Below are 13861 nucleotides of genomic sequence, written 5' to 3' on the forward strand. Positions count from 1 at the left end.
TTTTTTTTCTTAAGACAGTTAATGAAAATTGTATGGAAATGCTCATGAGTGCTGAACAGAAAGAATTAGACAGCGTTTTCCAGTTAAAGCTTTAAAAATTCTGCGTTTTGACCCCTCTATTGTGTACAAATCAAACGAGTTTGATGTTATTCACACAGCCCACAACTAATTGACAAAAAGTTTTCCAAGTGTCAGAAATCGAGCTTATGTCTGCCGAAAGGAATTTGATAGCTGGATAGAATGACGCTGACGCGTCATTCATAATATGTACCTCGTTTTGAGAAACATAAAACTATCAGCTGTAACAAGTTACAAGTGAGAAATGTTCCCCTAAGATAGAAATTACCAAGAGCCTTAAACAATTTTCAGCAAAGGTCAGGTGCGTAACTCCAGCAGTTTATTGGGGGCGGGGGCAAGTGGGTTCCATATCCAGATAGTCAAGGGGCATGAGGTATGTATCATTTTTTCCTCGCATTATGGGGGGAATCCCCCCCCCCCAAACGACGCCCCTGGCAGATGTAATAGCAAATCTTGGAAAGGTCCCGGACCAGTTATTTTCCAGCAGTTTTGGCTTAAGATGCCTTTATGTTAAAACAATATTTTTACATCAATTGTAAGTGGTCGGGCTACAGGCTATTTAATGTACGCAGTTTATTTTCTTCTGGGTAGGCATTTTAGAATAGAATCATGGTTTTCGTTGATCAAGCAAACCGGGGATAAAGAGTTTTCCGTTTTGTATATATGTATTTCTTTTTTAGCATGCTTTATTGAGTAGCGTCGTAGCAGCTTGCTCCAAGCAACGGATGTGCAAAATAGTGCCGTCTATGAGTCAATTGGGAGAGCCTGACTCCTGTCCCAGTAATATGGTATTCACTGAGGTAGCCTTCAAGTGCCGCCCAAGTAAGCTCCCTTTTTCTTTGGCTCTTCCTTCTTTCACCACTTCTCTTAGAATTATGTTTGAAAATTGTGATTGAAGCAGTTCTTTTTGAAAAAATTACCTTTGACATATTAAATGTCAGTTATGTTCAAAATTTCCTAACATTGAATATTTTGAGGCAAGATCAATAGTTAGATAGGGGGGTTTAAATTATCCTGGACACAAAATATTGTTTGCTGATTGCTGATACAACCAAAAGGGGCATATGTATTTAACATGTAGATTACATAAATACAAGTTATTCAGAAAAAATACATATGCTTATCGATGAAAAACAGAAATATCTAAGAGAGAAAGACATAGTAAATACAGCAACTGCCTTTGCCCTAAAATTGTAATGACTTACCTGCTCCATTTTGCCTTACAATTGTAAGACGGCCGTCCTCCATTTTCCCTGACAATTAATATTTCTTCAAAGAGCCCGGAAGTAGCACAAAACAAGGTCACACCTTTCTTTCCCTGCACCACACTGACTAAACCATATCTAATCTGACCAATTCCCTTATTCAATCTCTCCCTCATTCGTCATTTTTCAAATGAATTCTTTTAAAGTTAAGACCTGGAAAGGTTCTACCAGGGCTCTAAATTTCAAAATCAGGAACTCTTAAAAATTGGGAACCGTGCACCCTGCCATTACCATTGACTGTGAAGATAGATGCATTAAAATACCTTGGGCAAAGTTATTTTAGGCCTAGGTATATTCATATAAGCTTTCAGGTGTGTCTTGGCACTTTTGCCTCATCGGTCTCTCCCCCAACAAGCTACTAACAATAAAGGTTAGCCTATCAATCTCAACTTACCAGTCCCAGGCAAAAGAAAAAACAAAATCCACTTAGATTGTTTTCACCACGTTCCAGCTGTCGGCTGGATAGTATTGCTGCCTTGCATCAAACGATTTGTGGTAACGAACTGTAAGTAAGGAGCGACCCGGCTCAATAGTAACCAAAATTCTAAAAAACGGAATTTTGATACGATGAGATACATCAGAAGAATCGAATTTTTATGCGGAGTTCAAATATATAAGTTTCATTAATTTTAATCTTACCCATCAAAAGTGAGAGCATTTCGAGAAAATTTGCCTTATTTTTGAAAAAATATATCGACCAACTGGTCCTAGAATAATCGCAAGAGAGCTCATTGGAACGGAAATTAAAAGTTCTAGTGTCCTTTTTAAGTGACCAAAAAACTTTGGAGGGCACCTAGGCCCCCTCCCACGCTCACTTTTTCCCTAAAGTTACCGGATCAAAATTTTAAGATAGGTGTTTTGTTCAGCATAGTCGAAAAATTTAATAACTATGGCTTTGAGGATGACTTAATCCCCCACAGTCCCCATGGGAAGGGCTGCAACTGAGGAACTTTGCCCATTGTTTACATATACCCTAGTATTGGTTATTGGGAAGTATACAGACGATTTCAGGAGTTTTTTCTGGTTGGGGGAGGGGGTTATATAGCAGGATCTATCCATAGTGAAATTTTCATGGGAAAAGGGAATTTTCTATGCAGTAGGCGCCGGGTTTCCCGGCATTATTCAAAAAAAGATAAGAAATTAAATAAAATAAAAACAGGTTTTTTCAACTGAAAGTAAGGAGCAACATTAAAACTTTAACAAACAGACATTATTACATATATAAGGGTGTTTATCCCCTCGTCAATACCTTGCTCTTTATGCTAAAGTTTTTTTTTGCACTTTCAAAAGAGCTATTTATTCTAATTAAACGGTCTTTGTGATTCAGGGGTCATTCTTAAAGAATTGGAACAAAATTTGAATTTTAACGCAAAGACCAAGGTATTTCCGAGAGGGCGAACTCCCTCCTATATGTAATAATTTCTGTTTGTTTTAAGTTTTGATGCTCCTCCTTATTTTCAGTTTAAAACACATGTCCCTCGGCAGTATGTGTCTTTGCTATTGGATCCCTCTCATGATAGATGAGAGGTGCCATATACTTGTTTTTCTGAAGCTTTTGTTTCAGTCTTCTGGTAATATTAAACAAAAACAAGTTTTTTTACTGAAAGTAAGGAGCAACATTAAAACTTAAAACTAAGAGAAATAATTAGGTATATAAAGGGGTTCGACCCCTCATGAGTACCTCGCTCTTTCCGCTAAAGTTCGAATTTTGTCCCAATTCTTTAATAATGACCCCTGAATCATAACGACCGTTTGATTAAAATAAATAACGCTTTTAAAGTACTAAAAAAAACTTTAGCGTAAAGAGCGAGGTTTTAAGGAGAGGGCCTTCTCAATACCTCATAAAATATGGATCGGGTTGGTTTCCAACCGGTTTCGGCCATGCTCCGTCTTGGCAATTCTAAAATTTTGATGCTGCCAACATAATATTTAGATTATGTTGTTCCAAATTTTACATGTATTTATCCGAAGGAAGCTTAAAAGGCCATCAAGTTGGTATTTTTTTTTTTTTTTAGGTTGTTCTCTAGGTATATCTAATGCTAATGAAAATTTTTGACTGAATAAAACGTCTTTTGTATAATGCATGACGTTATTGGAATACTGTCATGTATCTTTTTTTGTCTTTAAATACATGTTAATGTGATGTCGTTCACATGAAAAATATTTTTTTTTCAAAATTAAGGCTCCCAAGTCTAGTAAGCCAAAGAGTGCACGTCTTGCCCATGGCCTACCAAAATACGGGCATACCTCATGCGAGGTATTGACGAGGGGTTGAACCCCATCATATACATAATAATTTCTGTTCAATTTATGTTTCAATGTTGCTCCTTACTTTCAGTCAAAACAACTTGTTTTTATATTTAGTATTGCTAGAAGATTGAAATAAAAGCTTCGTGATAACAAACTGGTACTTGTGTATTATGCGCCACTCAAGTGCTCCATTTAATTAGAAAGTGTTTCTTTGACACTCAATCTTAATGAAACATAAAAGAAAATATATTTAAAATATAATACTTTGAAAATAAATTTGGGCTATATATTTGCGCTTTAGGGGGTAGGGGTAAAGTATAGCGGGTCTGCATACAAAATGTGTTTGGTACAATTATTACGTATTATATGGAGTAATGATTGTTTTCTAACTTCAAATTGTCCAAATACTTTACCCCCAACCTTCCCCCCATAATGTACAAATATATAGCCTAAATTATATATTTCCCATCTATTCTGTCACTTGTCTTTGTCTTGTCTCATGCTAAACTGAAAGAAACTAACGAAGAAACCGGTTTGTTCTCAAGTTTTGCACAACGCAAACTTGAGTGGCCTATGATACACAAATGCCAAACTACCTTATTCAAAAATCTTGCCCTTTTTATACCTTTATTTTGTTTCAATTGTAAATGGCAATAAATTAATTTATGGAAAGATAAGTGGTATCTACCCATAAAAATGACTGCCCCTTGTTTGGTTGGGATTCAATTTAAACGTGTTATTGACATCATGTTCTATGCAACATCATCTTGATCTAGTTAACACTACCCTGAACATTTACAGATTCTTTTTTTTTACTTTTTTAAAATCAAGTGTCAGTGCCAAGGAGTTATATCTTGACCTCCTTATCACGAGGTCAGTTTCTTCTCAACAAATTCTTAGATATTTAATGGAACGAAGCAGCAATGGGTGAACGCTGTCTTTCAACACGTTTGCTTTTGAAACTTACCAAATTGTAAGAATTGTTTACATAGCTTATTTTGAGTACACTCCAACTAAACGAAAGGATCAAAATCTGTGATCAAGCATTTTACAAGATGAAGTTTCTCTTATTATTGTGTTGTTATCATTTGTGCTAGAAGATATAGAAAGTCCAATGGACTAAGGATTCTGCTAGGAAAGAAAAGAAACTACATAGGAAACATAAAATCAATAGAATTTAAGGACTTATAACTCAAAAGAAAAACAAATAAGGAGAAGTTTTCCTTATTTAATTCGTGTATATGAACAGGGCATATGCCTTAGGGCTTTCTCTGTTAAGTCTAATATTTTTTTCCTCGTAATTTTCTATGTTTCTCATTAAAAGTTTGTTTTTTGTTTAATTTTCCTATTGTAAAGACACAAAATTTTCCATGGTACGCCTCTTTATATAAAGGATCTTATTCCATGGTTTGATTATCAAATTTTATTACGTTCTGTCTTCCTATGACTGTCAATGTCTCTAAATAATTGCATGTCTAAGGCATTTATAAGACTAATTTTATTTTGATCTCTTCAAAACAAAATGAAGTTTATATTTCTTACACAATTAATTACTGGTTATTAAAGATTTTTTGGAATCAGATCTTCAATATATCTTAAAAATAATAATTATTTTGGCTGAAGGCATAATACGTCATGATTTTATTATAAAATTGAAATTAAATCTTCAGAAAAACAAGAATTTTTTTAATCATCCAAACATAAATCAGTATCATAGAACCAATTCAGGCTTGAATGACTTTTTTGCAAGAACTGTTGGCTCTTTGTACAACAATAACTCAGTTTAATGAAAATTTTGTCCGAAAAAAAAACAAGAAATGCTACACCTCTAGTGACCACTAAAAGGAGCCAAGGGATCCAAGATATCCCCCCAAGGCAGTGGCCATCGAACCTCAAAAAACAAAGAAACGAAAGCTTGAAGATTCGTCATCAGTGCAAACTAAGTTCAAGCTATTCCAATTTGAATTCATTGACGATGCAATGCTGAACTCATTCCTGATTCCAAGTCCTAAGTCTTAACTATTCGAAAAAAAGCAATTAAGTTATTATTTGATACAAAATTTACTTAAAAAAAAGTACACATAATATTAAAAAGGTACAAGCTTTGGTACTAATTTTTGCTCTATCGATTATTGTTACCGAAAAATTAACCTTAATTTTTTTTTTCTGTGATAGGCTTAAAGTTAGCTGTCATATAGAGAGGGCCAGGTAAACCTCAATGAAGATAAATCATTTTGAAGTATTGTTGTATTGATCCACCAGATATGAATTAATAAATTTTTATTTCTCGGATATGCTTACACTTACAGGATATGTAGACAAGGGACAAAAAGTAAAAAAAAATCTATTGTGCTGATTCATGACCACTAAAATAGATTCATTTTATGTAGCCGACCGCCTCTTAACTTACGGAGCATACACACTAAGCAAAACGAACCTATGAGGAGATGATTTTTTGAGAAATGATTGAATTGTGTCTATTTTGGTTTGTGATTGAATTGTGGTACCCATAAATGAATCAAAAATAGTTCTTCTCAGATCGGCATGGAAATTTCCTGGTAAGCAGATTGGACAAAAGGGACCTTAATGAGGACTATAAATTCGAGGAAAACATCGGCTCTAACGATTCTATGCACAAGAAAGCTAATTTTTTTCACTTATCTGCTTGAAATTTTATAATAAGTCTCCGGGTTCATGAGAACTATTTATTAACCACAAGAAAAGGAGGACTCGGGTTATATTGATTGGTGACATCTTTTTCAAGTTTTAACTTTTTAAGGAAAACAGAACGCAGCTTTTATCTAAATTACATTGAAATGCATTTATTTAAACAAAAAAACAACTTCCGCAAATTAAAAGCTTAAAAGATTATTTCAATACAATGAGGGATTAAGACGAGTGTATTTTCGAAGGCTTCTATGGAATGGCTTCAGCCACACAGAACACCAAAAATCTCGCAGATTTTCAATTCATATGAATAAGCATCAGCCAAAATTTCACTGTAAAAATTTCGCAAAAAATAAACTGCATAGATAGCCTACATGGTTGATTGAACATATTCACCGAATGTTTTCTTAGAGGTATTAAATAAATAAAAAAACTAGTTTTTAACTGAAAGTAAGGAGCAACATTAAAACTTCAAACGAACAGAAATTACTCCATGCATGAAAGGGGCTGTTCCCTTCTCAACGCCCCGCTATTTACGCTAAAGTTTGACTCTTTCTCTCAATTCTATTTTATTAAACAGTATAAAACTTAAGCGTAAAGAGCGGTGAGTTGAGAAGGGAACAGCCCCTTTCATGCACGGAGTAATTTCTGTTTGTTTTAAGTCTTAATGTCGCTCCTTACTTTCAGTTAAAAAAACTAGTTTGTTTTTTTTTATTTGATTTCTGAACGTTTTTGAATTAAGGCATGTTTGATTTTGGCTCTCCGCACATAAATTATTAAAATGAATTTTGTATATTAATTCTTTTTTTGGCTAAATGGCCTTCTCTTAGTTTTGATCAGACGATTTTGCGAAATAAGGGGTGGGGAAGGAGGCTTAGTTGGCCTCCAATTTTTCGGTTACTTAAAAACGCAACTAGAACTTTTAATTTTTAACAAACGTTTTTATTAGTAAAAAACATACGTAACATAAGAATTAACTTACGTAACTAACTTTTATATTCTTATGTTTTTATTATGTATATGAGGGGTTTGTCCCCTCGGTAATACCTCGCTCTTTATACTAAATCTTAAGTTTTGTCCCAATTCTTTAAGAATGACTCCTGTATCAGAATGGCCGTGGAATAAATAGTTGAAATTACTAAAAATACTTTAGTAGAAAGAGAGGTATTTAGCAGGAGAAGAACCCCTCATATGCGTAATAATTTCTGTTCGTTTTAATTTTTATTGCTACTCCTTACTTTCAATTGAAAAAACTTATGCAAATTTATTTTTTCATTGTTTTTTTTTACATATATAGTAATGCTAGAAAATCCTGCGCCCTTTTCATTGAATTTCTCTTCCCCCATGACATATTCCTCCAAGAAAGATTTCTTAACTCTTGACTTTGACTCTTTCTCTTAACTCTACTTTTTAAAACAGTAAAAAACTTTAGCGTAAAGAGTGGGGCGTTGAGGAGGAAAAGCCCCTTTCATATACGGAGTAATTTCTGTTCGTTTTAAGTTTTAATGTTGCTCCTTACTTTCATTTAAAACAACTTGTTTTTTTTAATTTAATTTCTGGACGTTTTTGAATTAATGCATGTTTTGATCATGGCTCTCCGCACATAAATAAATAAAACGAAATTTGTATTTTATTTTTTTTGGCTAAATGGCTTTCTCATAGTTTCAATCGGAAGATTTTGAGAAAAAAGGAGCGAGGGAGGAGGCCTAGTTGCCCTCCAATTTTTTGATTAAAAATGCATCTAGAGTTTTTAATTTTTTACGAACGTTTTCATTAGTAGAAAAATAGGTAACTTACGAAATAACTTACGTAACGAACTTCTGTATTCGCAAGTTTTTATACCTAAGGCTTAGTGTCCCAGTTCCTTAAGAATGACCTCTGAATCACAAAGGCCGTAAAATAAATAGTTGAAATTACTAAAAATACTTTAACTTAAAGAGTAAGGTATTCCGAGGCGGTAAACCCCTCATTTGCGTAATAATTTTTGTTCGTTTTAAGTTTTGATGCTGCTCCTTACTTTTAGTAGAAAAAACATTTCATGTTTAAATTTTATTGTTTTTTCAAATAATGCTAGAAAATCCTGCGCCCCCGTCATTGAAATTCTCTATCCCCACAAGAATTTCCTCCATGGAATTATCCTCCCATGTAACCCCCCCTCAACTCTCCCCCCCCGTAAACCAGAAAAATCCCCTGAAAACGTCTGTACATATCCTAGTAACCATTACAATATGTAAACACAGGTCAAAGTTTGTAACTTGCAGCCCCTCTCACGGGGACTGCGGGGGAGTAAGTCGTCCCCAAAGACATAGTTATTAGGTTTTTTCGACTATGGTGAATACAATGGCTATCTAAGAGTTTTGATCCGGTGACTTTGGGGAAAAGATGACCGTGGGAGGGGGCCTAGGTGCCCTCCAATTTTTTGTCACTTAAAAAGGGCACTAGAACTTTTAATTTCCGTTAGAATGAGCCCTCTTCCAATTTTCTAGGACCACTGATTCGATACGATCACCCCTAAAAAAAAACCGCATCCGTGATCTGTTTTCTGGCAAAAAATACGAACTTCCAAATTTTTGTAGATATGAGCTTGAAACTTCAACAAAAGGGTTGTCTAATACGCTGAATCTGATGGTGTGATTTTTGTTAAGATTGTGTGACTTTTAGGAGGTGTTCCCCCCTATTTTCTAAAATGAGACAAATTTTCTCAGGCTCGTAACTTTTGATGGGTAAGACTAATCCTGATGAAACTTATATATTTAAAATCAGCATTAAAATGCAATTCTTTTGATGTAACTATTGGTATCAAAGTTTAATTTTTTGAAGTTTCGGTTACTATTGAGCCGGGTTACTCCTTACTACAGTTCATTACCAAGATCCGTTTGACTTCAATTTTTCCGTTTTACAGGTTGCAGGAACTATATACATGATGTTTGTATTTTCTGTTCATTTTTTTTTCATAACACATTAGTTTTAGTTTATTACTAGACAATTTATTTTTTTTCTTTTTAGTATTAAGTAAAAAAAACAATTATTTTTAACTGAAAATAAGGAGCGACATTAAAACTTAAAACGAGCAGAAATTACCCCGTATATAAAGGGGCTGTTCCCTCTTCAAAGCCCCGCTTTTGCGTTAAAGTTTGACTCTTTCTCTCAACTTTATTTTTTAAAACAGTAAAAACTTTAGCGTAAAGAGCATGGCGTTGAAGAGGGAACATCCCCTTTTAATACGGGGTAGTTTCTGCTCAATTTAAGTTTTAATGCCGCTCCTTGCTTTCAGTTAACATTTTTTAAATTTAATTCCTGAACGTTTTTTCAGTTAATCCATGGTTTGATTTCGGCTCTCTGCAGATGAATAACTAAAGCGAAATTTGCATATTTATTAATTTGGCTAAATGCCTTTCCCGATAGTTTTGATTGAATGATTTTGAGAAAAAATGAGAGGGGAGGCCCAGTTGCCCTCCAATTTTTGGGTACTTAAAAAGGCGACTAGAACTTCTAATTTTTACGAACGTTTTCATTAGTAAAAGATATACGTAACTTACGAATTAGCTTACGTAACAAGCTTCTATATTCGTATGTGTTTATTACGTATATGAGAAGGTTCACCCACTCGTCAATACCTCGCTCTTTACACTAAAGCTTAAATTTTGTCCCCTGACTCACAAAGGCCGTAGAATAAATAATTGAAATTACTAAAAATACTTTATCGTAAAGAGCGAGGTATTAGGAGGAGGTGAACCCCTTATATGCGTAATATTTTCTGTTCGTCTTAAGTTTTAATGCTACACCTTTATTTCAGTTGAAAAAACTTTTTCATATTTATTTTTTCATTGTTTTTTTTTAAGTTATGCTATAAAATGCTGCGCCCCCTTCATGGAAAACTTCTTCTCCGTGACAAATTCCTCCATGGAAAGTTTCTCCCACATAACCCTCTCTTCTCAGCGCCTCCGCCCATTCAAAAATCCCCCTGAAAACGTATGTACACTTCCCAATAACCATTACTATATGAAAACACTGGTCAAAGTTTGTAATTTGCAGCCCCTCCCACGGGGACTTTGGGGGAGTAAGTCATCCCCAGAGACATAATTATTAGGAATTTTTATATTTTTATGTAGTGTTAAAACTACACTGAATTCCATACAGTGTAGTTTTTAATATGACTCTTTACCTTTTTTTGAAAAGCTTTTTTGAAACAATTTATAGAATTAGTTTTTAAACGAGTCTTTTCATTTTAACTATCCATGGAATGTACTTAGCTAAATGCTGCAAATCCAATTAAGCTCCAGAGACAGTGTTCGTAAAATGTACATATGTCTATTTTGCTGTAAGCACAAGCCACACAGCTTAATGGACAGTATTATGTGCCTGATAACAAAATAGTTAGGACGACCTTTAATAGAAAATTAAAGTTGGAAATGGAACATTCAATGAAACTCCACCCTGTGTGTTATTGATTGCTCGCTGGAAAAAAGACGGATATAAGTTACAAAATAATGGACATTTTCATTAGCTCAAATTCATTCACTTTATGAAATAAAAAGGATGAATCGTTAAATAAATGTTCGTCCTTAATCAGGAAAACGCTTTTAGGCTTTACGTGATATCCACTAATTAAGTAAACTTGCCATTATAAAAGGAGAAACAGAGATAATAAAAGTCCAATTTATTTCATCACCTTAAATTGTTCAGCATATACATAATCTCTTTAAACAAGCAACTGTGAATGTATATATGTATGTATATATGTATATATAAATTTTTAAAATGGCTACGTACCTGTTCTTTTATTTTGAAGATCAGCTCCTTGGGATTTTCCATCTTGAGAAAAAAAACGATATAGATAAGGAGCTTGAGAAAGTCATTTAGAGCCTTAATTTTGGAAAAAAAAGTCTTATGAGTCTTATTAAAAAATATCGTTTTTGGGATTTACCATGTAGCCTATTCAAAACTACACAGAATGACAAACGGCTCTGAAAGGCTAAAAAAAGGCACGGAACAAGAAACGACAAAAATAAAATTCAATTGCAAACGAAAAAGGATGCAAAACGACATTTGTGGTTTGAAGACAAAGTAAAAGTACATGGAATGAAGCAGCTTGTTAGTTAAGCAAGTGCGAGTTTGTAAAGGATAAACAGGAAAAAGAAATTAATTTTTAGTACCTATGACATGTGCAAAATTACAGAAGTTGAAAAATAACTCCGAAGAGCGAAAGAAAAAGGCAATGAATGAGAAACAGATAAAATCTTAGTGAATTGCAAACGAGAATGCGACTTACAACTAAAAATTGAAATGATTATAATGCTATTGAGTAATTCAGAAATTACAATGGAATAAGGAACATGTTACTTTAGTATGTGCAAAGGATAAACAGGAAGGAGGAATTGGATTCAAATTCGAAATCCTCGGACGAGCTGAAATCAATGATTTGGTATCCTATGACTTGAAATTAAACAATAAATGGTTACTATGCCGTTATGTAATATGTATATATCACAGGACAGGGACATTGGAACATTCTTGGTTGTTACTGAATTATATAACAATACAACTAAAGCAAAAATATAACGACTGAGGATGCTTGTGATAGAATATTTGGTTATCTAGGACATTTTAAAAAATCACATATGGTTTTGAATAAATCTGAACAGCTAAGGCAAAAGGCAAGGAAAAATGTCTGATTTAATGATTCATGAAAATGAAGCACAACGAGATCTGTGGCTGGAAGACATGTGATATCAAGTACCGCAACGAATCCAAAATGAATATAATGGATGGAGAAATCTATGTTAAGAATATATGGAATATGGATAATTATATTGAATCGTAAATAAAATCTTTTGCCAGAAAAGAAGCAATAGTGAGAATAACTACGAGTCGCAGAAGAAAGCACATCATATAAAATCGTACAACAACAAAAGAGAGAATAACGAGGACTTTTTTTTTCCCAAGACAGGGAACCAACATAATGTTGTATTATGGAAAGGCAGTGTGGTCTTCGTCATTACTTACATATAAAATCGATGATTCTTTGATGTATTAATAGGAAGGAGACATTGGATTCGTGCAAAAAAAATCATTCCCTCATTATAGCCCTAAAATTTGGGGTGGAACCCGCTTGTTTTACAACGTTAATCAGACGGGTGCTCAAAACAATCGGTAGCCAACGTCTCTGGGAAAGACTTAGTAAAAGCACCTCCGTCTTTAGGAACACCCAGGTTTTGGAACCATACCTGACCACTGTCATCACTGTATTTTCTAACATTTTAATCTTGGTTTGCAAACTTATCTTCCAGTTTTTAAAAATATTTTTCAACTGTGAAAAAACGCCCCGGGCCTGGCTATTTTAGTTTTAACATCTCAACTGCCCCCACTATCTTTACTGCTAATATTATCTAAGTAAGTGAAGCTATCCACTTGATCGATCTTCTCCCGTTGCCCAACATCACCTCTTCACCTTCACTTATTCCTATTCTTAGCGACCAAGTCTTCTTAAAAATTAATTTTCATGCCTATGTTTGTACCCTGAACTTTTCAAACCTCAAAAATATCATTCATTTTCCTAACAATTTCATCTAGGATGCTTAAATTACCACCATAGTCAAATTCTAAGAGAATTTTACTTTCATAATTGATTCTGTGCTTTCCTATTGCCTTTGTTGCACTCCATACAACACAGTAAATCAAAATGATCCATATAAATGGGATAGAGCACAAACGTGCGTAACTCCTACTTTAATACAAATCCTACCACATTCCTACCTTACTGGTAGGAATGTTACCTCATTCCTTACTTACACCTCATTTCCTACCTTACTGTAGCAACGCTTACTTACTGTAGCATACGTATAGAACCTTCGCTAAAGCTTTTCTATCAGCTAAATCAAGCGCTTGCTTATAACCTGTAACTCTGAGGATAGAAGGAACTTGAACGAAGTGCTTCTCAACTATTAACCTAATAGAAAAAATCTGGTCAACGTGTCCTTTCTCCTTCCTAAAACCACACTGTTCTTCCCTTAAAACCTTATCTACAGTTTTGATTAGTCTAAACACCCTCATCATTCTAATTAGTTTTCTTTCAACAGGAACCAAGCTATTATCTTTCTAGTTACAAAACTCACTCTTATCACCTTTCTTATAAAAGGCTTTAGTCAGATTCTTCTTAAAATCGCAAGGTATTTTCCTTTCTAGACCATATTCATTGTCTTGAGTAACTTAGCTCGAAGTTCATAATCACAATATTAAAAAACTTATTACTCCATTATCGGTATTTTGGAAGTTATTATTTTTAGTCCTATTATTACTGTCACTAATTCTTCCTCACAAAACAAATCTTACTTTTATGTCCAAAGCGGCACAAACTTCTTCATACTTTTTTATATCTTTTCCATTAACTCTATCATGGTTTTGCACATTCTCAAAATTTGCTGTCCATATTTCTTCAACTTCTTCTTTATTATTAACTGTAACCCTGTTTCCTATCTTTAACTGGGACCGTAAAATTTTTGACTCTCCAAATTTTTGACTCTCAAGTTTATGACAAAAAACTGTCAAATTGTTGACTCTCACGTTTAGTATTCAAATGTTCTTTGAAATGATCTTTGAAA

General features: G+C 34.0%; 1 protein-coding gene across 5 annotated transcripts in view; it reads left to right on the forward strand.

Annotated features, from left to right (window-relative positions):
- LOC136043882 (uncharacterized) overlaps positions 1 to 13861 on the forward strand; it is a 187375-nt gene that overhangs the window by 78898 nt on the left and 94616 nt on the right. For all 5 annotated transcript variants that reach the window (XM_065728889.1, XM_065728917.1, XM_065728900.1 and 2 more), the window contains exon 3: positions 759 to 900. In XM_065728889.1, the coding sequence (XP_065584961.1) occupies positions 759 to 900 (142 nt within the window). The remainder of the gene's footprint in view (positions 1 to 758; positions 901 to 13861) is intronic.

Source organism: Artemia franciscana, chromosome 1, assembly GCF_032884065.1.
Source record: "Artemia franciscana chromosome 1, ASM3288406v1, whole genome shotgun sequence".
Lineage (NCBI taxonomy): Eukaryota > Metazoa > Arthropoda > Branchiopoda > Anostraca > Artemiidae > Artemia > Artemia franciscana.